General features: G+C 36.2%; 1 protein-coding gene across 13 annotated transcripts in view; it reads right to left on the bottom strand.

Annotated features, from left to right (window-relative positions):
• LOC106154771 (uncharacterized) overlaps positions 1-26,863 on the bottom strand; it is a 112,678-nt gene that overhangs the window by 28,954 nt on the left and 56,861 nt on the right. For 12 of the 13 annotated variants that reach the window (XM_087015678.1, XM_087015679.1, XM_087015677.1 and 9 more), the window contains 8 exons: positions 26,119-26,213; positions 20,249-20,347; positions 11,853-11,937; positions 11,189-11,268; positions 7,656-7,739; positions 7,165-7,230; positions 5,366-5,423; positions 1,152-1,238 (listed from right to left, as the gene is read on the bottom strand). In XM_087015678.1, the coding sequence (XP_086871804.1) occupies positions 1,152-1,238; positions 5,366-5,423; positions 7,165-7,230; positions 7,656-7,739; positions 11,189-11,268; positions 11,853-11,937; positions 20,249-20,347; positions 26,119-26,213 (654 nt within the window). Of the gene's footprint in view, positions 1-1,151; positions 1,239-5,365; positions 5,424-7,164; positions 7,231-7,655; positions 7,740-11,188; positions 11,269-11,852; positions 11,938-15,497; positions 15,890-20,248; positions 20,348-26,118; positions 26,214-26,863 lie in introns of those variants that run through there. The other variant, XM_013529245.2, reaches the window with a different exon arrangement.

Raw genomic sequence — 26,863 nt, 5'->3', positions numbered from 1 at the left:
TAGGGTTTATTAATGATTTGTCTTCTATTTCTCAGTTGTACAGGTAACAGGTACAAGTCTGCACAAAGTGCCCTGATGCTTCTTTTGTTCTTTCCAACGAACTGCACAGAAAAAGAGCAACATCATTTGCTCTCTGATGCCAGCACTTGCATAACATAGGAGGAAAACTAAACACGAACAATGACCATTATTATTGCTGTGATAATGGCCTTAATCATGGGTGAAATAGAAAGCCACAAAGTAAATTTCAAAGAATGAGGCAAGTATACTTCTTGTGTGAGACAATTCAGAATTCCAAACCTGCTGACGCCAAAATACTTTTGTTTTTGGACTAGTTTACTCACCAAACAGGAAATAGAACTTACAATTACAAAATTGCTCAATGTAACACATAACAGAATAAGTGGATTACGTATATTATATTAAATCCATCCCAGCAATGAAGAATTTAATTTCTCAGTGTTCAAGGGAACTGGGGCTGCAAAGCTAACTTTGAAGCCAGAATGTTTCTATTTTTTCCCAACAGAAATATGTAGAATTTTTATTAAAACAGTTGTTCTAACTAAAGCACACAAAAATCATCTTCACCTTATATGCCATCAAAGTAATGGAAGCATTGCAAACATATCTTGAAACAATCCAGGACTTTAAAAAAAAATACAAAAAATCAAGACAAAGAATTGGAAAAATCTATTGCTCTTTCTCCCACTTATTCCCACCAAAAAAAAAAAAAAAAAAAAAAAAAAAAAAAAACAGATTGTGAACCAGTAATATTCGTTTCTGTTCACTACACTGGACACCGATAAGACCAAGACTGCAAAGCACTCAACCAGGGTGATGTAGGACCCATGTGAATGCAGTATCAGTTGCAGAAGAATTGATTTCCTTTAAGTCGTTTTACAGTTAAAAGGATAAGAAAGGTCAGAAATCATTGTTCTGAAGTATGTGTCTTCAACATCTTAGGCAAACAACAGCTGTGTTTTACTGTTACAACATTGCACTTATTTCTACACTGTGTGTGTGTGTGTGTGTGTATGTGAATGTGCTTACATTACTGTTATATAAAAGAAAAAGTATGTATATAACAACAAAATACCCACATCTATTAGCTGAGCACGTGTGCGTATGTGTGTGTGTGCATGTTACAGTACCTTCCTGGGTGTCCTCTTGTCTGCGTAGTCATACTGGGCTATACCTTTAGGACTGAGACCAAGCCACCATGGCAAACCTGTCTTATCCTGCAATGAATATATATACAAAAATTTTAATAAAGCTTCAAAATAAGAAAGGTATATCAAGGTGTGTGTGTGAGAGAGAGAGAGAGAGAGAGAGAGAGAGAGAGAGAGAGTTTTATACCCAAATCAATGATGAACTTAACAAGCTCTCCTCACAGAATCACAGATACCCCAGACAATTCATACACACTCACTCCAATCAATGATGTATCAAAGGTAAACCTGGCATCAGATGAAATTTCTACAAAATATACGACACTTTATCAATAGTAATCAAGTCAGCCACTCAGGAGAATCAAGTTCTACCAGGCAAACCCATTGGAAATAAGTCTCACATGGATATATTCACATCAGGCATAAAATACTTCCAAAATAACATAAAAACATTAAAAAAATGCTAGCACCATCTCAATGTGTTGATTGAATGAAAGCTGGCAGGTGCTCAGCATGCCAATAATGTGCTGAAGTTTCAATTTTTGTGTAAGAAATTGACAATTTTTTAAAAATTAGGAACAGGTAACTGCTATAAATCTTTTGTGAACAAGGCTACCAGAATACATGATAACCAACCACTGATAAAGCACAATCAATTTATAACTCAATATGAACCAACGCCTCCACTTATTAAAAGATCCCGAATGTAGTGTCTTCCTGTGAATGGAGGCAGGAAAAAACACCCTACAGATACGACACCCGAGAAGCAAAATGAGGAAATTGCAATGCTGTACCACAATTGCGAGATTATCAGGTTTCCCTGATCACTATCGCATATTAGGTCCTAGCCAGAAAAGTCTAAGTTCGGCATTTAATTGCTGTTCACCATAAAGTATTGTGCGTCAGGCCTGCACAAATGTGAAGAACTGAAAGGATTACAATGAGCAACACAGTAAGAAAGCTTCTGTGTCAACACTTTCCTCTCTGGTTCCATTGTTCTATATTGCCGCCATGCAATTACAGGTACACTATGAGCCAAAATGACATTTCACTAATAACTGATACTGTTACATGCCTTGGAGCTTATTTTAACCACTGTGCTTTTCTTACAGAATATTCTCACTTTATTAAGGAAATTGCAATACACAACTATAAGAGATTAAATGACCAGTTATCACATACTGCTTCCAAGGAGGAATATTTCACCCACGGCACCAAAACATACTGAAATGAAGTCACTCAACTCTACCCTTCAGCAGATTTATGATCATATCCATATCTTTCAAACTTGTATTGGAATACAATTCTTATGAATTTGCATATGGGCTCACACAACAATCTAAACATTCTTTACCTAACCTAAATCAGAAACAAATCATAGATCTATTGATCATGCCTACTCCCTCCTATTAAAATTCAGCCAGTAACCGCTTTCTTCTTCCTCCCTTCCCCATCAGCTGAAATGTTTAAACTTCACAAAGTAAATGTCCATGTAGTATACATAAATACATACCGTCCATTTGTAATGGACCAAGACTGAGCTAAAAATCTACTTGGCTATGTAAACAGCTTCTCTCTGAACCCCATGCAGTTAAATTATTCCAATGCAAAGAGGGTAAAGTCGTTTTACCCTCAGGTGTAGCCTAAGCAGCTGTTCTTCACCGAGAGTATCAGATATGCCTGCCTTGGCCTCTTAACCTGAAACTCAGGGTGTTACACCCTGAATGTCCCTGTCTTAACAAAGCCCATACATTACACTGCACCCTTAATGTTCAAACACAGCCAAAAAAGTGCATTATTATCAAAATGTTCAAGATCTAGTCCTTTCTGCCATTTTCTCTAAGACTCAGGGTGTTTTCCCCTGAATGCCCCAGTCTATACATATATAGAGCCAACATACTGCAGAGTGCAACTTCCTAGAGCCAATCCTCACCTACTTGCGGTCATATTCTCAGCACATTCTCTCCTCAGAGTATTATCAGCAATTCTTCACCATCACACTGTACAGAGAAAGGAGTGGGCTGAATTCCAATGAATTGTTTACCATCGACTTCCTATATACACTTTAGAAAGTAGCCTGGACATATAGAGGTCCTTCCAGCACAAACAAAATATACTGCACCACAGTGCTCCCCTGGTGTATATATGTACATATATAAACATTCCACCAGCCGGATATATATCCTGTCCCCCTGGTGTAGATGAAGTATACCTGTTACAGTACCTGGTCACACCATCCTGTTTGTACCCTTTGAGTTGACCATCAGGTAATAAAGTACTTTTATCCCATTAAGGAACTAGAGAAGCACTCAGGAAGTGCAGACCCCCGCCAAGGCAGTTTAATTCTCATTATCTCTCAATTAATTAATCAATTAACTGATTAATTATATTATGTATCTCCATCAAAATCTAATGGAATTTTAAGTTAAAAACATCTTCCCCTTGGTCCAGATAATAACTGAGCAACTGTGTAACTTTCTACTCCCTAATGAAGACCTATAAAACTTACCAGTAATCAAGACACTGTATTTGTTCAAGTAAGCTGCATGAGCCTGTACTTGAAACTATAGTTCATCAATGGCTGCAACTAATCACAAAAGACTCTTCTTAAAAGATGGCCAATTAATGAAGTAACCATCCCTAAACTATCACGCGGACATCGGACAGCTCACGTACCCATAAGACCCCAGTGGCGAATAACTGTACACACGCACATTCCTCGACTTCTGCTCACACAAAAGCTGCTTATTGATTGGCTTTACACTTGGAACACAAAGGGTTCCCCTCACTCCACTACCTGTTCTTAAAGAGGTCCAAGTCACAATTTGATGGGTTGAGGGGGTCTTTTAAAGGGGCCCAGAGTGGGCCAAAAAGAGGTGTGTTTGCTTTGCGAGGAGAGCGGAATACACCAAATACCCCTGGGTTAATATTTTCATTGGCTTAACAAAATATGGCGAGGCGTTGGACGTCTGTAACTTGAATGTGTTATTATTTTTATTATTATGCTGACTAGGATAAGCTAATGGAGGGATCAGGGAGGAGGCTGTTTAAGTCTTGGGGCTTAATCTTTCTATCATTTTCATTTAATATTCCCTTCTTATGGAAATACCCATCAAATATTAAGCCTTTCAAAATAGTAAAAAAAGCACCTTTTTCTCATAAAAATCAATGTCGCCAATGCATTTGACCACTTATTGCAAATTCAAATTCTACGCAAAAATTGTCAGCTGCAGATTCTTTTTCAAAACAAAATGAGCAAAAATATGACATAAGCTCATTTCCTTTTTCTGCATACAAGCACACTTCCAGTTAATACATCATTACTCAACAGCCGTCACACAGACACAAAAAATAAATTCATTCAGTACATTGAGCTAAACTCACCCTACTGAGTCCACAGCCAGCAATGGAAATTTGGTAGGCGATTTCAAATGCAGTATAAACAATAACAATGGACTGGTAAATTTGACTTGCGTATGTTTTCCCCCAGCCACCGCTGGGATAATAGAAAGGTACATATCTCTAGGCATTCCCCTATATATTACACCATTACACAGACAGGGCGCTCCTTATGCAATTTTCATTTTGGAGGATGTTAAAAGGCATTGAAAATATACTACTGTACTATGTAGTCTATGTTCCTGTCAGCAAGGATACTTTTTAAACATACTGTTGAAGAGAACTTGTAGTTGCTAAAGAAAAGTTTTAAAATATTGCCGACAGTTTTTTTTTATTCCATAATTCCTCATAAAGTTGGTGACAGTGAGAGATGTTTAAATAGTCATTTAGCTGCTGAAAGAGTTTAAACAGGCAAAACTGGAAAAGTGCCCTTAATACATACTGTACAGTATACCTGGAGGTGCTAAAAAGAGAGCTGCCAAAGACAAAACTTGAAAATAAACGTAAATTATATAAGCTCGTGGTCCCTATATAAATTCTAAAAATACTAAAATATCAAACATATCAACTCAAAACCTTCACACCACTATCAGCCCAAAAGGCACGGGAACTGAAGTTTGCGACATAGGATATGAATTCAGGAACCATACTGCCTCCTATGCAGCATAATAGGCACAAAACATATTTTGCTGTACTCTGAATTGATGGCATCACTTAAAAGTATGATAAAGCGAAAATATTTTCTCTTTCTCTCTCTCTGAGGCATCAACTCATCCCTTGTCCACCCAGTCACTTACCTTGACTTCATAGTAGTGTATTCCGTATGTCGGTAACGTTTCCACTATACTCAGATAACTGAAAATACAAGTACCATAAAGTCAGTCACATGACCAGGGTCAGAGGTCATGGGTTGAAAGGACAAAATTGCCTGTCACTTGGTTTCAGAACAGCGCGCCAAGAGAATTATAACAAACTGGGAGGTCATTAACGTAGGATGCCAAATTAAATAGCATTATTTATGCCCATGTCACAGCTGAGAGGATTTCATCGAGTATTTTACGCTCTACTGAGCTGTGCAGCACCCGTGAGAATTCCTAGTAACATTGTCATGAGAATTCCCAGTAACATTGTTGTTTCTTTGGAGTTCTAGCTGCTCCCTTTCTTATTTGGTATTCCCACCAGCTCATTGATTTATAAACTGATTTTTGAGTACTTATACGTATCCAGTCAAATCCTTTTGAAGTACTAGCCACTTTCTACAAGCAACAGTGTCTCATTCTTGCTCATCAATATTCATAACTTTTAAATTGCCTCATATAGCAAGCTGTCACATGAAATGAAGCATGCAATGAAATCTACATTATAGCGTACATTACACTCAACTTCATCTGACAGCTTTACCTGACTGTACATGTTTTAATAGGGAATTACCAAAGAAGATGCCCTGTGCCACCCCTAATTTGCTTCTTTTTTTTTTTTTTCTTTTTGCTGGATGGCCGAAATTATTTTACAATAAAACTATATTAATTTTAGTCAAATTTTCCATATTTTCATCAATTAGACTGTACAATCAAAATACAATCTTTTTTCTTTCCTTGCTACCTAGCAGACTAATTATCATGCCAGAGAAATTATCAAAGCATCTAACACCACAGATTTAGACTGATCTCTATTTCCATTATTTCTATTTCCATTATCACATAATGAATGCTTCCTGCTTAAAGCAATCTAAAACTCATCAAAATTTTTATGCTTTGTTCTAATAAATCAATTCATAGCTATCTTTGCACTTTGCTCTCACAATGCAATGTAATAAGAAAGAAAGAAATTTTGCTGTTTTAGTAAATAAATAAATAATGTTCCAAAAAGTTTCATAGTAATTCCACTGTTATTTAATCATCTTGGATCTCTTTCAAAGTCCTAATCCAAGAAGTAATCTTTTTATAAATATGGATGTAAGACCACATAATAAGTTAGTTCAATTCATGAATGCATGCTCAATAATTACAACTTTTAAACACCTTACATTTTACAGTATCTATTTTTTTCCAAGATTTATGCATTTTTGTTTTTTTTTTACCTTGAACCCAGTTTTTATTCTGGTATTTCAAATTTTTTTCTTTTTAATGCTACTATCCCAAAATAGTTTTTGAGGAAAAAAGGATGAATACGAAATCAAATCTGTCGAGTAATTGCCAACACATGCCATAATGCCACATAATATCTCACCATGAGTACTAAGCTCCCTGTGGGTAGCAGGTGTGCCATGTGATGGAATATTACACAACTTGAGCAAAATACATCAATATTGCAAGATGAATGTTCCAACTCAGCTGTGAAGAACCTTGTGACTTAATCTATCATGTAAATGTTTTAGACATGAGCATTGGGGGGAGGGGGGGGGGGGCTTATAAAATGTCTAATGTAGAGAATTTACTTCTAATACCTGGCAAATATCCGATGGAGTTGAAGCACGTCCTGTTCAAATGAAATTGTATATATATATATATATATATTTTTTTTTTTTAATTAGGAAAGTGTTCTATCACATTGCGTTAGTTGAGACCCTGTGTTGCAATGTGACAGCTGTACTTACTTCACAATAGCTGACCCCCTGGACTGCCCTGATAACTTCTTATAATGGTCTATAACTCTATCCTCACTGGAAAATGAAAATATTTTCTTAAATCTTTGACAATTTTTATAAACAATTTTAAAACACTCACTTCTTCACTCTATCTCAGTGTGCCTCCTGAATGAGAAATCCTTTAGAAATAAGATGACTTTAGTTTTGTTGACAGTTTACAAAGAGAAATACACTTAAGTTACAAATTTCTAATACCTGTATTTTCTTTTACAGAAAAAACAGCAGGTAAGAAGTTTGCTCCATCTGGCTTTTATTTTTTGAACAGTAAATATATCAATTCCTCATCTTAAAGATAAATATTCATCCATTTCTTTCTTTTTATTCCACTGTCTACTTGAGCAGTAAATTACACGTATGTCACAAAACAAATATCTAAATTGACATTCACAGCATAATCACTATTATTATAATAATTACTACACCAAACCATTAGAACTCACCAGTACTGTATAGAAGGATGGTCCTTAAATATACTGGTTGGGAGAACAGGAAGTTTCTTTAGCTGACTACGAGTTATATCATCGCTGAAAATATAATCAAAAACATCATTAGATATCCATGTAGTACTAAACAGATATCAGCAATTAGCTGGCTTCAGTGTTATTCACCTAAAGACTAAAGATAAAAGATACAGTGGAGATAACAGCACTAAAATATCATCTCAGATTTTTTAGCCAAGCTGCAGATCTACCACCTGTGGGAAAACAGCCAAAATGAACCATTTAAACACAATTCAAAAGAGATTTATTCACTTCATTAAATCAAGTGATTGCCTTTGCCAGTATTGTAAATTAAGATATATAAGATATACTGGCGGCTGAATAATGGAAATAATTTGCCAAAATAGTTAAACACCCTCATTTCTGTGATTAACATGAATGCTATTACAATATGAATACACCTGAAACAGCTTGTTGGTACAACATTTATAGTGTGTAAAGTAAGCTTACTGGTGAAAAAAAAAAAAAAAAGCTCCGACAACTCTTCTTAATACCAAAATTCAAGTCAACACAGCCTTAAAATAAGACATAAGACAGACGAGCTTCACTTCAAAACTAATGTAAAAATGGTATACACTCATTCACCTCAACTGCTAACAAACTGATTTTCAAAACTTCATATGGAAACATTTGAATACAGATCACGTATCCAGTGCATTGGACTCTGTCCAGCCCCCCTACATTTCTATGACGAATTACCTCCGATGTAGATGTCTCCACTGTTGCCAGACCAACCAATACTGCCATCTAAATCTAACAACGGTTTGGGCGTTATGCAGATTTTTTTGTCAGAGTCTTATTTTTCTCCATCAGACACACCAAACGCACATATATATGCAACGCACTAAACACTAACTCACCAAACTGATATAACAAACTACTCCTGCCGCCATTGTCTTTGTAGTTGCCAGACGAAGTAGCACTTAATAGGAGGGTTAATCGAGCATAGAACTCAGAAAATGACTTCTGAATGGCTCTCATCTGACAGATAGATCTTCTACTCACAGGATTTCGTGAATTATGAATTGCTCAAAATTGCAGTGTTTTATGTTTATTAAAATTTGATATGCGCCGCAATAATAATAATAATCTGTGTAATATTTAGCACAAGAGCATGGTGACTGTATATCCCATATCTCCCTTTCTTGAATGTCATAACAAGCAAACTCCAGTAACAGCACAGCATAACACACACCATACTGAAATGTCAGCTGACCGCAATGCTTTATTTAATGATAATTTCGGGAAATTTCCAGTGGTTTACTTTTCAACAACTGAAAAAAATCCCTTCCAATATAAAGAAAAGAAAAAAGACTGCTTCCATCAATTTCATTTAATATCTATAACAGGCAATCCCATTCAACATCAAAAAACATTTTATCTGGCGACATCAATGGGCTATTGTGCCCAACTTTACGATTCCTTCCAGGAAATTAATTTTTACAAACACTGGTGACATATTGGTAATTGATGATTTGGTATGAAAATAGAAAAAAATTCTATCCATCAAGCTAATACATGGGCAATAAAACCAAGACAAAAGGAATTATAGGAACACAAATGATACTTGAAACAGTAAATGGTGGCCACTCTCAGTAAAATATGAAGTCCCAGGACAATGCTGAACCAGACTTCACACAACTGATGCCTCTAACAACCCCTGAAAAGTACAGTAATTACTGGAAACTAGTGCAAAAAACAACTTACAAATAAAACAAAGAGAGGGATAGATCTCAAGAATTCAATGAATCATACAGTTCAGTATGAACACCTGCCCCTGGGCAAATATGCCTTTTACAAATGAATCTTGCAAGTAAATTTGAACTTGGCTCAGGGAAAAAATGTGTTGCAATACAAGAAGTATCCAGAATAATCCTAAGCAAGCCCAATATAGTATGTATTCTGAATGCACAAAACCTATCCTCATTATGACTTTGCAGAATTTAGACTTAAATTTACACATTAATTTCCCATAAATGATCTAGATCCAAGAACAAAGTCAGACTTATGTATTGGCTGTTAGTCATTTGGTTGTCAGCACAAAAACAGCAAAACAATTATTTCTGCAGGAAATGATTCATCTGTTTTGTAAAAAATTATAACAAAAAGTACAGCAGGCATTGGTGGTGGGGGGGGGGGGGGGGGGTAACAATCCTAATTGCTCATTAATATTGCAAGCATATTCAGACTAGGCTTATGTGCGCAAGACTAGTGTTTTTTATCCCCTATTCTCTCTCCGTGCACGCGTATGTGCATGTGTGATCAAGTGCAAGTGTGCATGATGGTGGTGTAAGGACTTTAAAATTGTCATTAGTCTTCATGCATGCAGCAAATCTTCCTCCACTCTGCCCTTGGTTATTATAAGAATAAAATCTAAGAGAGCCGACAGCAATGATGGATAGGCTCCGAGAAAGGCACATTTACCCCATTATCAATTAAATAGAAAATGTATTGCTTCAAAACATTTGGAAATGGCTGCCTTTGAAACTAATTGCTTAAGTTCTCGTGAAACCATTCCACCCTGTTCTCTTTTCCTCTGTGTATTATAACTTGACTTTATAAACATGTCACACTGCTAAAACTCAATCTAATGTCACGCATTGCTGGTGAAACTCGTCAGCTAAGAATAGTAGCATATTTTGGAGAATACCTTAGGTACTTTTTGTGTTAACCATTTAAGGTAAGGCGGAGTAATTTCTCAATTAATTTGAACAAAACTGATCAGACTTCCCTAAAGACAATTTAAGTAATAAATCAGTTGAATACACACAAGAAATGATTTGACTTCTATATTAGATTTTAGCATGTTTCAGTTGGAAGAAAAAAATGATACAAACCAAGACCAAGCTAAAAGTCCAAACCAAATAAAACCCGACTTCAGGTACAAATGTTAGAAGATGAAAGATTTTAAAAATTTTAATTTGATAGATCTGCTTGACTGTGCTGCAGGCTTCAATTAATTGGAATGACTATGGTGTTTAAAAAATGATTGTAATTACTGCAGTCAGGAAGATTTCCCACAATTATCACATATCTCACTTCTACTACTCATTATCCCATACCAGCAATGTGTTTTAAAACCTCGGGATCCCCCGCGGAATCCATGAGTCACCATGCCTAGGCAGAAAACACTGATAGTGTCATCAGAAACACTGAATTATTCATAATGGGGATCCTGTTATGTTAAAACTCCAGCAGCCAAGCCCTACTTTTTTTGTACTGAAGACTTGTATTTAGTCTATGTGACAGATAAATTTTTCAGTGTCAAAAGATGTTCTGAAAATATCTGTGCAATGATGACAAAACTTCCAATATTAGAATACTGGGATTTGGCATTAGTACCTACACTTTCACCAATAGCTGTAGGGAAACTTACAAAGATTATATCCGACTGACACATTCAGTTTAATCTCACCCCTATCAGAATATGCATATATGCATACATGCACATGTGCGTGTGATTTCATACTTACTCTTCGTAATCTCCATGTGCTGCCTGCAACACATGCGCTGCTAGCTCAAAAGCTGTCTCGCTGTCACACTCGACCGTACCCTAAAAATACCCATAGCAACAAATATATACGTATACAACATCTTTTGATGCGAGTGCCATTTATCAATATTTCTACTTATACAACAAGCAACATCACGATATTACACCAGCTAAGTAACACCTCTGGAATTTGCCTTTAAACTTTTTTTCTTTCTTTCATTTGTTTGGCTTATAATTTTTTATTTTTTAAATTTTATGGAGGTGGTGGTGGGGTGGCGGCTAAATTAATAGGCATTTTCTGCACTTTAACTGAAATGTGTGAAAAGTAAGAGAATCACTGAATACTGATGTGCTTTGACAGGTTCTCTACAATTCAATTAAAAGTTCACTGCTATTTAGTTGACAGCAAATGCATTATAAGAGTGCTCTATGCAGATTATTTCCGATAGTTCAATTTACCAATCAATTTCCATATTAGTGAAAATGGAACCATTAATTTGATCCAACTATTCCTGAGAGAGAGAGAGAGAGAGAGAGAGAGAGAGAGAGAGAGAGAGAGAGAGAGAGAGAGAGAGAGAGAGAGAGAGAGAGAGAGAGAGAGAGCAGCAGCAAAACACTAAAACCTACCCCATCTCATAACTCACCTTAAAAATAGCTTGCTTTGCCTGCAGATAAAATAATTCCACTGTCACTTTGTCTCTAAGGTAGGCTATACTTTCTATATAGAACCTGAAATGAAGGAGAGCAAGATTTAGGAATCAGGTTAATGTCAAGCTCAGATAAAAAAAAAACAAAAACAATGTCACTTTGTATTTCACAGAACACACAATTTATAACCTGAAATGAGCAAATGTAGTAAATCAAAAACCTGATAGCTTCTTCAACGTCCAGCCCACCATTCAATAAAACAAAAGGCGACAAAATAAAACTACAGCGCTAGAAACAGGGTTCCGCCTTCACTAAAGTTTCTACTAGTCAAAATCTCTTGATCACTGTATAATGCAATCACTAGTCCCTTCCAAAAAAAAAAAATGAATCCCGGGTTGCAAAATTTTAAAATTTTGTTCAGTAATTTGCCACTTTTATCTGATTTGGGCCAGCACAACCTTAGACCCTAGTGGTTTTATAGGATCAGTAGCCTAGGTTTTGGAGCGTTCGACTCAGATTGCAGGATGCCAGTAGGGACTGTTTATATATGAACGGACAAGGTATAAATAATAGATTTGGCATATATATATATATATATATATATATATATATATATATATATATATATATATATATATATATATATATATATAATAAGGAAGCAACTAAGATACTTGGGGATACTGAAAATAACAGCTCCAAAAATAAATCATGTATGAATATATAGTACATGCAAACAAGGTAGTGCTCATCAAAGGTGCACTAATTTTCACCTGCCATTACACATAATAACCCAGAGTTTAAAGTCATAAAATCTTGGGTCCCATATCTGATGTACCTATTAACATTCACTTGTGTCTTCAAGCCTAAAACTTGAGGTGCTGACTTCAAAGTCAACCGAGACATTAAAGAATTGAGAGAGGACAAATAAAAAAATGACCTTCAGAATAATCCTTCAACGATTAAACTCGAGAACAAGTGGCCAAGAATTCCTGAAATCTCCACCTTGAGGACTTGTTAATTCGCACACAGTGAAATATTGACATACTTTTCTTCTGCAAACATTCAAGAAGAGGTTCATCAAAGTTCAAGTGGGAACATGTCTTTTCAGTTTAAACAGTGGGAGTTCCTAAAACTTTTTTCCTGCCTAGCTTTGTTAGAAAGCTAACACTATTATCATAATCATCCATCTCGTTCCAATTTTCTTGTCAACTTTTTAGACTATAAGTCACTGAGGAGATTAGATTGCCGTGGAAACAAAAAACTAACCCATTAACTTGCAAGAAACGTGCCATTTTCATATAAATTAGCTAAATCAAATGAGTAATACTAAAAATATCTGACAAAAAAACTTCTCACCTGTATTCCTAACATCTGTTCTTTTGAATAGTAACAAAGTGCTCATACCTGTCTTAAAAAGAGTTATAATGAAGAGGCTTAACTTGCCTGTAGTAAAAGACAGGTGATTACAAAAATTTACAACAAAGAAAATTAAATTGGTGACAACGGGATCAGCCAGAGAGGAATGCATGGCCTGAAGAGTTTTCTTTTTTAATGAATCATACAGGATATACTGGTGTGTGTGTGTGTGTGTGTGTGTGTGCGGGCATGTGCGCAAACGTGCGTGCATGCATGCACTGAAATGCATCTGTATGATCACATGCATTCATACACATGCATGCTTGTGTGTACGTATCTGTACACACTCACAAAGCCTTAAACCTACCACACAGCCTTAAATTAAAGCACATTAACATACCTAAGGATACTTTCATTTTCCTGACAGTCTTTTTTAAGTGACTTCTCCAGTAAGTTCAAATATTTCCCCTGGGCCATGAGATGTCATTTCAGAAACAATAATAAAATATTACTTGGGGTATCACAAGTCCACCATGTGGAAGAAACAAAAACACCTGTATTTCTCTGGAGACATCATATCTAGTCTGTGCCACCTGTCACTGCTGAAGATGAAGTTTATGACACAAGACACTGATGGTTCTCTGGAGTCACCAGAGCTTTTCCATGTCATCTGTCACAGGGCACAAGCCATAGGAAGAAACAAGACCGTGAAAGGCACTTATAATGAGAGGAATTTTATTTAAAAGTTAGTTCTTCCCCTTTTCAATAAATTTTCACTAAATCTCTTCTTCTTTTTCTGATCCTTCTTCTTTTCAGAATAAGACATCTCTCAAGATCCGTGCACAGTTTGAAATGGTTTTATACATCTAATTGAATTCTATTTACTCTCTCTCTCTCTCTCATTCTCCTCAGGCCAAGGCATTCGTTTTCTAATCAGTCAAGTACTACCATAAAGCAGGTGCCCTAACACCCTGGGTATCATATACCACTGACTGCAAATAGCAGAGGCCTGCTGGTATAAAACCATTAGTGCCTTGTTATGACTGAAACTCAGGGTGGGGGCTACAGCAGCTTGTATCACCACAGGGTGCCATGGTGTGATCACCTGTCTCACTTGTGAAATCTGATAATTTCTCAATTTAACTTTCCCCCCCTCAAGAACAATTTTATCTCCCTCACTGATACAGAAATAATTAATTTTCTGAATTAGATCATCCTGAATTTCACAACAAACCTCTGCCATCAGTATGCCTCTGTGGAATTCAGTAATAAAAAGTTTTTCCAGCAATCTCTGAAACTCGAGGTACAGGAGATCACCACACAACAGAATTCATGTACACCTTTATCAAGCTTGACATTACTTCCTACCTCTTCTGAACAGTCCTAGGATGCACAGCCTCATTCAAATTTTTCTATTATTTTTGCAAAAGACATCAAACTTTACCATTATAAATATCCAAAAACATACAGTAAAACCAACTCGTCAATATTCTGCTACTTGCCGACTTGAAGAAATGTTTCTCATACATCCCTCGCAGACTGATAAAAGATCTGGGGGCCTAACTGTGACATTAGGGACAAAATGGACATGGGCACCCACAAGGAAACTACTGACCAGACTGACCATGCTGACCAATGGGAATTGACTGGACATTACATTGGTATGTGGCTGGAGTGAGCACTTGACCACAGGAATGCTCCCATATCAGTTATATCGGTCAATATCATTAAAATGACCGTTTTATCGCAATTGAGGTCACTTAGATAATGGAATATAATTGGATGTTTTTAAGTGTGTTGTCCACAATCTGAGCACTTGCACTTGACAAACAGGATTAAGCTGGGTGGAAATTAATGAAAGATTATCGTGAATTATGACAATATGGCTGTCAGTAAGTTGGATGTGGTTATTGCAGGTGTTATAGTATTATACTGTTAAAAACTGAACGATGTAAACTTACTACTTAGGAGTCCCACCCTAAAAGGCACTTGGCAAAATCCATTTGAACACATACAAAAGATTCTAGCAGACCTACTGTTCTCATCTAGTGTTGCAAAAATGCAGAACAAAATATGTACACAGTATGTGTAACACACTCATTCATTACCTTATCTAAATATGTAAAGCCATAAATTGATTTTTACATTAATTAAGTTACACATTTAGGGTCTATCCTTACCTAGGACCCAAATTTAATCTTCTATCCTAGTCCTTACATAAGTGAATGCACTTTTTCATCAATTTTCTAAATTGAAAAGAAAAAAAAAAAAAAAAAACTGACATGAAGATCTGGTTATCTCAAGATTCAAATTCCATCTTCTTTGACGTCAAGGTATTCCTGTTCCAGATGACTACCAACCTGTTTCATGGTGGGATCTCCTTGCAGCAGACTTATAATAGAGAAACTATAGTTCCTAGAAGACTTTCAAAACTGCCTCTCTCGCTTCATTGTGCACTGGCTTAACTCCAGCGTTATGAATGAGCTGCATAACTGTGTGTGCCTGCATAAGTGACCTACATAGCATCCTGATTCTAATTATAGGTCCTGCCATCTTGTAATCAACATCTTGAATCATCTTCTGCGTAGGCTGATAAAATGTTAATGACAATGATGACAATGGGGATGACCTCAACACTTGACCAAATTTGGGCAAGGGTTACCCTGAGGTTCAAATTACTGATTCGGGTATCAGTTTTTTAAAATTTTATTTTAATTATGCTATTTCAATGCTATTTATTTATATAAATATTTCAGTTCCATACTGAGCTTATAAAGTTTTACCACATTTGCATTATGAACAAATTATTACTGTGCTGCCATTCATTTTCATTTGTGAGGTAATATTATCCATCTCCATTAAAAAAGGAAAAAAAATGTCAGTAGAAATGTTTATCTCCTTGCAGAAGCAGAAGTAATTTCAAATCTTGTGCTGCATGTTGGAACTTGTCTTCCTTAATTCAATGAATGCCTCTTCACAATATCAAAGGAATAAAACTCAAACAGCTTGCAATGAGGATAAAAATATAAACCATGTGTTCCAATGTACTTTCTCTAATCCAGGTAATGTTCTTTCAGCTCCCAGGTAAATTCCAGGTATGAAATCCAAGAAAACATCAAAGACGTCTTGCAATAAAGCCTCATCCTTTTTCACATCAAATAATGCTCATGCATTTGAAATGACTCTGTCGTCAAGCAGTGCGCAGCATCTTTGAAGTCGGAGCTTCTGAATTTCTATTCAAACAGAAGTCTCTGTATGTCCTTTATTCCACCCAGTATGTGGCTCCTCCCAGTTTGTGAATCATTTTGAAATTCTCTTTTTACACTGGCAACTTGCAGGGTGCACAGCAGCATAGGACTGTTTACACACAGGTATTTAGCGACCCAGGCTCACCTTGAAAGGAATGTGGCCCTTACAGTTAAATCTCCTAATAATCTCCTAATCCACTATGTTGGCTGTTTTAAATCTCCCATGGACGATGGGTCACAAATGAAGCAGCATCATCGGTACATTTTGTATTTCTTTTGAAGTCCAAAGAGTTTCACCTTGTGGAAGCTCAATCCCTTTGTCAAAGTTAGTTCGTGTGAAATGTAGACTCCCAGCCGAAGATTACGCAAAGATTGCGACAGGTTAATCTGTGGAATAATTCAGCCATATAACTCCTATGGCAATCCAAATCCCATGTTCACACAGTTAAATGTAATCTTCCTACAACGGCCTCAGAGCAACTTAATAATGTGCTGCTATTACTCAAACAACATATCCAAAATCATGTCTCCTCTTCTTTAACACAATTTTGTTCAGTGTCATCTTGTGGTCGAGGGAGACAAGGTGGATTCCATCCTCTGGCTAAATTTTCATTCTCGTCACTCTAATCACAAGGTGCCATGAGATACATTTTCTATTACAATTTCTAATCCACTGTGGTGTTTGGTAATTCATCACATCAAACTGCACCATTATCTATGCTTATCCCAGTGTCCTCAATATGGCTCTAAAAGGTGTGGACCTTTTACACATTTTAATGTTGCCAGATATATCACCTATTTTTTCAACGCCCCTGCTGTAACATTTCTCAGCATGAAAGAAATATCCGGCAGGGCAGACTGTTCTCTCTCCCTCTCCTTTCTTGTGTATTCTAGACATGGTCCGACCCTTCATTCTCAGGCATCCTGTTATTGTTAAAAACTTGAAAATATATCTGCAGGATCTATGGGTTCTGAAAACTACTTCTTTCATCCCTGGATGACAGGGCATGATATAATATGATGCAATATGATATGCCACCCAAGAAGGCGATCTGATAAATTTTTGGGTCTCCTGTCATAATTTTCACTCAGCACTCTGATTTGTGTCCGTCTCAGATCTGATACTGTAATTATTCAATAAATTTGCATAAAACTGATTAAATATAGTTCCAAAATGATGCTCAGTCACGCATTACCTCAACAAAATGATTTTAAAGATCCAAAAGGCAAGTCTGTTTCAGGTGAAAAAGCCTTTTTCCATATCTACAAAACATGATCAATTTTGATTGAAGAGAAAGAAAAAACTCAGAAATGTAAAGTTTTTTACTTTTATGAGGAAATACCACATCATACCATTACAGACAGAAACTTCCTATCCTTTCTCCTTTGAACTGCCAATCATTCACAAGCCTAACAAGATTCTATTTCTATTACACAAGTAAAGCTATAACCACTTTTAAGTGTCCTCATACAGGTGAATGTGTAATTTACCTGGGTGACAGGTATGCTATCTAAGAAGATGGCCACCTGGATAAGATGGTTTGATATGCAAGTAGAAGACACACTAACGGAGATGTCTACCATCATATTGATCAACTTTGGGTAAGCTTCCTTGAACTGACGGAAGCCATTTTTGATGAAGATATTACCACCCAAGTTTTCACACTAGAATAATACAAAACGGGCTTTTGGGAGATGACTGGATTGGACCAAGTCATAATGATGCACTTCATGAAAGCAAATGATGCTTCTTTCAACATAGCTAATTTTTAGTCTTAATTCTCGCTTTAATACATATCTCTCTCTCTCTCTCTTTCACCCTCTTTCTGTTTTAAGTCTTGCTTTAATACATCTCTCTCTCTCTCAAAGCCCCAACTAGTACATATTTCTGTTGAGAAAAACTCATCCGAAGGCCCTGCTATACACTGTGAAGTGTCCTGCCCCATACATAGGTCTTCAGCCAAAGCTTACCATTAAAGCCATTTTCACTTCAACTTTAAAAGGTGCATTAACTTCTCACCTGAACAAGTGCTATCAACCATGACTCACCTCTTTTAAAGCTTAAAGATCCTGTTTGTGGCTCCAACTGACCACTGCACCCACAGACAATGAATCAAATTAGAAAACTGGACTTTTCAAACCATACACTGACCAGTAGCAATATGATTCTAATAAGTCACTAGTCTCTTTGCTCTGACTGTGAGCCGTTTAATCTCCAGCTACTGACTTCCTGTGTACCTTTACATAGTTTTTCCCATTTGCATGCTGAGTATGGGAAGTCCTTCCTTGTGGGCCAATTTTTTGAGGGAGAGGTATAAGGGAAATTTATTTAAGAATACAACTTTTGTTAAAAGCAAAGGTTGATTTTATAACTAATTTTTTTTATTCCTGTAACATCTAAATTAGAAATTACAGACATTATTTGTTTTTGTATTGCATTAGCCAAACTGATGAGTTAACAGGCTAAAACTTGGGGGGGAGGGAGGGAGCCAATGATTTGCAAGCTGTGGCAGATTACTGCCTCTAGTCACTAAATGGTGGTTTCTATGATTTTTTTTAAAATTAAATCTCATTCAATTTCATTCAACTGAAAGCCAGTCTTTAAAGGCTAAAAACACTGAAAGTATCTGGCATTTTCAAAGCAAAACTCCCCTCTCTTTCTCTCTCCCCCCCCCCCCCCCCCCCCCCCCCCAATGGCAACTAATCCCCCTCTTCCTGCATATTTAAATTTGTACCTGTAGAGTGATGATTAGCCCATAGCATTCTTATGGAGATCAAAACTCAGAGATAGGAAGAGGGGGGGAACTTTCTCTTTAAGGTAATACCCCTCCAATTAGCAAGTAACAACCAACCTCTTATTAGTAAAACAGGTAATAACTACCATCACAAAAAATTCAAGACTTGGAGCACCTTGTACACCCTTGTTAGAGTTTTGTCTGAAGTCTTAATAACATTCACAATTTTACTAAAATTCAATCACCTTTTACTTTTTTCCTTTTTGTTTGCTATCTACTGAAACCGTGGTGTTTAAACTCCACCCCCACATCCAAGGAAATCAACAAAAAATGTAATGCACTCCCAATAACTTAAAAAGTGATACACACTACTGTTAGCTTGACATTAAGTGTGACATTTTCAGAAAATGGAAATATTTCCATTCAGGAACTAAATATTGTGTCTACTCTATGAAAGGAAAGAATCAACATACATTTTGGACCATTCAAAACATTTTTTTCGGTGGACTGCAGAATTATAACAGACAGAAACTTTTGGTTTGAAGTTATTTCATGAAATTCAAGCCCTGAGGCTGAAGTAGAAAGTTTTCATGTTTCTAATCATGTGAGTAGATAGGGCCTTGCAATCCAGGTGTGAAATACTTCAACCCGACCACAAAACATTGTGCACAGGGCAATGGAATTTGTTGTGTGATGAAAAAAGGTGATAAGATTATCTACATGACAGGAAGATAAACTAGTTGAATAGTCCTTTCAGAAAAGGAAAAAAGAAATAGCAGTTGGAGAGATTGTCTTTTTTAATACAAATCATTAAGTCCAAACACTCTTGATAAATGGATGGTGGTTATTGAATATGCTATCTGTGTTATTTAACACGTACTATGTACATCTTACCTGACAGAGAAGTAGAGGATCAGTTGTGTTTTAACTTACCTGACAGAGAAGAAGAGGATCAGTTGTGTTTTAGCTTACCTGACAGAGAAGTAGAGGATCAGTTGTGTTTTAGCTTACCTGACAGAGAAGTAGAGGATCAGTTGTGTTTTAACTTACCTGACAGAGAAGTAGAGGATCAGCGTCCCCGTGGACTGTTTCTTTGGGAAATCATGTTCCAACACCTTCCTGTCCAACTGTAACCAGGTGAAGTGGTTTCTAAAAAGATGGGAGAAAAACACATAAAAGTATTATTCTATTAAGTCCATTCATAGACACCAAATATATGCAATGTAAAACATTTCATCCCTTTCATTCAAAGATACTTGATTATTGAAGATTTTACCCAAATTTATAAATTGTACATTGAATAAAAACAACTCAATAAATGAGCATTGAGTTTACTGCTATGTCATTTTTCTTTTAGAAAATCTGATAGAGTTGTGGTAACTTACCACAGGCAATGCCATACTAATGAACACAACACAAGCTTTTTGCTATCAGAAACACAAACCTTTATGGAAGCAATCTACTGTTTCAAAACACTGTGAATATTGATGTCACACCAGACAAAGAAAAGCCTTTCAGTATCAAATCTATCTTAATTAAATCAATATCAATTTTCATATAACTCTGTAATCTTTCGGTGATTATTCTTATTACGTCTTTTATGCTTTGGTTCACTTTGCAATCAAGTCCGTTTCAACTCCCAGACATCATTTAATCGTTCCCTTAAGACCTGTACACTAATAACACACCTAGGGCAGCCGTAATTAACAGGCAAAAACCTCCATAATTTTATCAATCCCCAAAGACCTTCATGCTAATAATTTTCCTAAAGCAGCTTTAATTAAAAGACAGCATCAATTACCTAATAAATCATTGGACCCTAATGCACAATAGTAAGTGGTAATCAAGATCAGTTTCACTTTCACTTTATCAGGCATTTCCGACAAGTTCCAATGAGGTAAGCTTATGAGTAACTGTGACTGGCCTCTGCAACTTGGTGACTAATCCATGCTGCTGTCAACTTTTATCAAAGTGCTTTAACTTGACAAAAGTGCCATTGTAATGACGAGTATCATTATACACACTCAAGTTAATTTTTGATGCAATGACTACGTATCATTAATCTCTTATGATGTATTTTTGAATGTCCTGTTACAGTGAGTTCATTGCAAAAAAAGAGCAATCTCTCCTTCCCAGTTCCTTTATTTCAATACAAAAACAAAACAAAAAGTAAATGAATAAACAATTATTTACCTCAGAATGGCATCTCATTATATTATTGCTTACACGAAAATAAAGATGCTATTTTTTTCCTTCAATAAAATGATGTGACAAGTACTCAAATGTTGCCCCACACAAGTAAGTGCTCCAACTCACACTATATTGATACTTTCTATAAATGGACATTTTAAAGCACTAAGACACCTCTATCAGGACAATACAGGTATGGTTTACTGGCCAGGGGGGTCCTCATTCTCCACAGAAACCACAAACACAGAGTGGTGTCTTATCTAGTGCTCTTTCTTTGTATAGTTGTAATAAATACACGCGCTGTGGTTGAAAATGACAACTTTCAGTTCTGTTGAGAGGATCAAGGGTCAGAGCAAAGATGGTGCATTTCGCTGTGTGTGTGCGTGTGCCCATGCACGCATATACAACGTAATCCTGTTCCAAGTGCATGTGTCTGTGAGTACACATGAGCAAATGTGTGTGTGTGTGTGTGTGTGTGTGTGTGTGTGTGTGTCCAAGCATGTTATACCCATAAATGTGCATATGTGTGCTTTCATATGCTAAATATCTATATGGCACATGTATAGAATGACAAGTTACTAGTAACAGATGGTATCAAGTGTCTTTTCTAGCCTCAGTCAAAATAGTGTCATTTATGTTTAATACATCTCAATAAATCAACAATAAATCTCTATCTAAGCTGGACATTCACATTTCCCACTACTGCCATTGTGCTACCCAACACTCCAGGCCATTTAATTAATTTTCAATGTCCATTAATTTCCATACACAGCACTCTCTTCTCTCCACTAATTTCCAAACATAACATGCTCTCTCAACTCTGTTAATTGCACTCACTCCACTGTACATCGCCCAATAGAACTCCCATGCTTTAAAAAACATGTAGACAATTACAGAGACACCACTGATGTTGATGGACAAGTCAGAGGAGACTATAATGTATTTTTCCTGTTCTGGTTTGAAGTTACTTGCTCCTCCCACATGGCGGCACAATAAAAATCTTTGATCTTGAAACACAGTCAAGGTCAAACGGGGGCTATAGGAAATTGTTGCACTACTATTTATCTTTCTAACCTTTAGAGTATTGGATTTTACACATTGGGTGGAGGAAACGTAGTGTTTCAACATTTCCTGTTTCTCACTGCCTGCTTTTAATCTAAGTGTGACTTGCATATAGTTTAGCAAAACCACTGTCCATAAAAAAATTGTATCTCATCTTTTCTAGTGTCTCTGCTGTAAATTAAAAGATTCTGTCAAAATAAAAATAAAGACTGTGTGTGTGTGTGTGTGTGTGTGTGTGTGTGTGTGAGGGGGGGGGGGTTAAAAAAGTTCAATATAGAAAACTGACACTTCGGCATGGAGCACTCAGTTTTTTCCATGTCCAGATTCTGATGCCAGTAACAGAAATTATTATAAACCATGGCTTCAGTATTAAGAATTAGGAAATGCCAATCTGCGGACTTAAACATCAACTGATAGACACACACGCACCTACACAAAGTAAAACCCCACACTTCTCATATATGACTCATGATCACATATTTTCATATAGGACTTCCAAGAGGGGAATACTGTCAAACATGAGCATTGACACTGTGTGACAAGTAGTGCATGTGACCACGAATATGAATGCATGTCTGCACGTACACAAATGTTTTTAAAAACCTCCACTCGTGTATAGCCAGGATGAAAAAAAAAACTGACGAAATCAGGTGATCTAGGAGACAGCTCACCCCACAGGACATGATTCAATGCTGCACTTTACTGAATACAAGTACAGGTTAACCATGATGACATAACACTATCACCACATTTATACCACAGAGTTTGGGAATAAATTGTGGCTTATTTGTCAGTAACTGAACTGGGTTTGTGGTTATTGCCATACATTTGTCCATATCATTAGAACAGCCATTCAAGGATACATCATCTTTTTTCAAATAACATGTATAAGACTACTAACATGTATGATAAGCAAAATATCTGACTAAAAATCAAATGACAAACAGTACCTTGAGTAACACTCTTAAAATAGTCCCTGAAGAGTAAAAAAAAAAAAAAATTGAATTCTGCCTGAAATGAGAAAAATTACCTCAATATTCAGAATTCATGACATACTATCTAAACAAAAGACTAAAGGGCTTACAATTCAAAGTAAATCGAATCAGTATATTTACCTTGTGAATTCATATACTCAGTGAAATCCAGCAATTATACAAAAATACCAGTTTCTGTACTATTTCAACAGCTATTCCTTTGCTTAGCTTTCTCTTCGTGTTTTTAACCACAGTCCAAGCACAAAGGTGTTTCTCCTCCCTGCCAAAGAGTCCCTGTCTAATTCAATGTCCACCTCACTTTATAATGTCTCTATATCTTTTCTATCAGACAACATTAAAATCCACTTTACGTTCACCCATAACGCTGCCCTCTCCTTTGACTACATACTTCAACAATGGATGCCCTTTTTGTTCTGAATGAAACCATGGCAACAAGGACCTGGACCGTCTCTTTATTAACGATTTGTTTAAATTTTCCCTTTGTTAGTGCCGATCTCCTTTTGATTTCAATGATCTTATCATGTGTGTTTCCCCTCAGGTGTCTATTCCATGGATGAATGCTTTCATATGACAGTTTGAAATAAAATTTGGTATATGACAATGGGTCTCTCGCATAAAAGAGAGGAGTCTATCTAACAATTACTTTCAAGGCAGACCTCTCTTAATATGCCCATTAAGCTCAGTGTACTAAATGTACACATACAGCTCACTTCATGACTGCTAAATCAAATTTTAATTTAGTGCATATATTGTTTGCCCATTTTCTTTCAAGCCCAAGCCAGGCCTTTAGGCTAGCTATTCCAAAATGGATTTTCTTTTTCTAAAAACATAAAAATCTGTGTTTAGATTTACTGCCACAATGTCAACCATTAAACAGTAAAAAGGTGCATTCAGAAATTGAAATCACCAAAGAGAATGTCTTATAGAGAAACCTGCTGGTCAGAAAGAGCATTTCATCTCCAATTTCTTTTAATATTATGTTGAAAATCACTTCATCTGATGATATGAGTGAGAAAAATACAAAGGTCAAATCAGGTACAAGGTCAAGGTTAATTCAATTACAAGGTCAAGGTTAAATCAGGTACGAGATCAATAAAAAAATGATGAGCTCCACCTTATAGCTACATACTTACATAATAGACTATGCCCTAAAGATAATTAATCTGGTCCTGATGTGAATGAACCTGCCCTGAGATCTACCTCATGGGCAATATATATTAGACTACAAAGGGGGCGACAGGAATATACCAGGTACCCTTTGAGTACAGAGAACTCACGGGCGGCTTTAATTAAATGTCACCAGCTATGAATTATTGCAATCCAAGTGGTATACAGCCTACAGGGGAGACAATCACAAGACCAGTGAATCACACATAGCTAAATGCTTTAAACATTACTATAATTGTTCAATGTGTGTGATAAACTGTATGGTTTAAATAGAAACATAAATATCATGTTTAACAAGAGAGAAATTCTACAGATTTACTAGTACCTTTATGGAAACTGTTTTTCAAAATTCTGAATTTAGGCTTTTTAAAATCAGCATACTTCATAAACTATGTCACCCCCCCCCCCCCCCTTTTGCCTTTATCATTTTTCTAATTAGACTTCTCTAATTAGATTACATGTTCTCTCAAGTGTAACTTCTTTTGCTGTTTCATTCAAGATTTAATAAGCATTTTTTACATTTGCCATTTTTCTTGTTTGAACTCACAGATATAATTTTCTCTTCCAAAATACATGCAAACTTTGCCATGCTTCTCCCCAAGTATTTCAGCAAACTAAGTTTTGATTTCAAGGACGTTGAGTGCAGCCCATCAAATATAGCACCAAATCTTCTTATGGACCAAACAACACATGTACACATGTTGTAATTCATTTCTGTTTACTTGAACATGAAGCCTGTCGAATGACCCAATTAGTATTCATTAGTCCATATTACAAGAGCTGACCATAGAAGGCTGAATGTAATTCAACACCTGTCCTTGAAAATAATTAGTGTTAAGTCTTGTTCTAATCTCTGCACATCTGGGATAAGAGTTTCCAGGAAAATAATCCAAGAGTTCAGTCCCTGCTAAATGTGGACGGAGTTTATTTTTGTCTGAGGATTATGTAACATCCAGGTTTTCCTGGTTTTAAACATCCTGGGATGAATAAAAAACCTTGTGAAGATCTAAGCTTTGAAGCAGCTCTTCCTGGTAATTTAAATTGAAATCAACAGATGTCTAATTCAAAAGGTCGCCCTTCCATTTACTTCTTTTAAATCGAATGTTTGCAAAAGTAAAAGGCAAGCTGCTGTTCTAGAAGAAGGTTAATTATCCACAGATATGAACCTAATACCAATCGCCTGATAGTAAACTACCATGATATGTCGTCCTCTCTTTTTATTTACTTCCTTTACCTGCAATGTTTTCCCTTTTCTGACCAAATGATCATAATTATATCAGTGGGGTTTACTGAATGATAAAAAGTATCTGATACAGATTCATCTTACATAAAACTACTCTATGTGCACTAACATGTGTCTACATGCAAGCTTGCATACCATCAGCTTACTTTTTGATGGTGGTCTCTTGGCAATAAAATCCACAGAAGCCCAAGCATATCACCTGAAGATCTTGAGATCATCTAAAAATTCGATTTTAAGTAAAAGAAAAAAGAAAAAAAACTTACGTTTCATCCAGGAAGCAAAGACCAAAGTATTCTTTTTCTTTGAGGTTGAAATGTGAGGCCACTATGTCCAGGAGATCCCCTGCATACAGCTTGGGCTGGAAGAAATAAAATTAAATATTTTTTAACATTATGCCAAATTTCCTTAAGTCAATTATCTATAATTGCATACCTTCACTGACTTTGGGTAGGTACACGTAAATATCTCAGATTTCCTTGGAAAAATTATTCTACATATTTCATAACCACTAGATTTTCTAAAATCATATTCAAAGCCAAAGATATATGTTAACTCTTTACGGCAAATCAAATAGAGAATTTTCACCAATTATAATGGAAATGAGAAGGGCAAATGCTTGTTGTGTTAGGTGAGACATCTTAATCACAAAATCTCAACAAGAGCAATCAGTGCATTTCCCCACCAGTCACAGCAGTCACATCACTACTTATCTGAGACAAGGCCCACACTTCTGGTTTGAGTATAATAATCGTAATTTTTTGTAACTTAACTGTAAAATCTCCATACTGCATCACTTTTACAAATCATAACCTATTTAATAAAGACATATAATACAATGTACTAGACCTTGATATGGCAAGATAATTCATTTTCCTGGGAATTTTAGCAATTTCACCTTTATCACCAAGATCTTATGCCTGCCAGCTTCTTGCTGTTCCCACATACATGCCCATTTATCTGATACACACCTTTCTGATATGAAGATTTGGAAATGAAGAAGATGGTATG

Source organism: Lingula anatina, chromosome 6, assembly GCF_051362555.1.
Source record: "Lingula anatina isolate TDL-2025a chromosome 6, LinAna3.0, whole genome shotgun sequence".
Lineage (NCBI taxonomy): Eukaryota > Metazoa > Brachiopoda > Lingulata > Lingulida > Lingulidae > Lingula > Lingula anatina.
The sequence above is the reverse complement of the archived record's forward strand: the minus strand, read 5'-3'. Positions and strand labels throughout refer to the sequence as shown.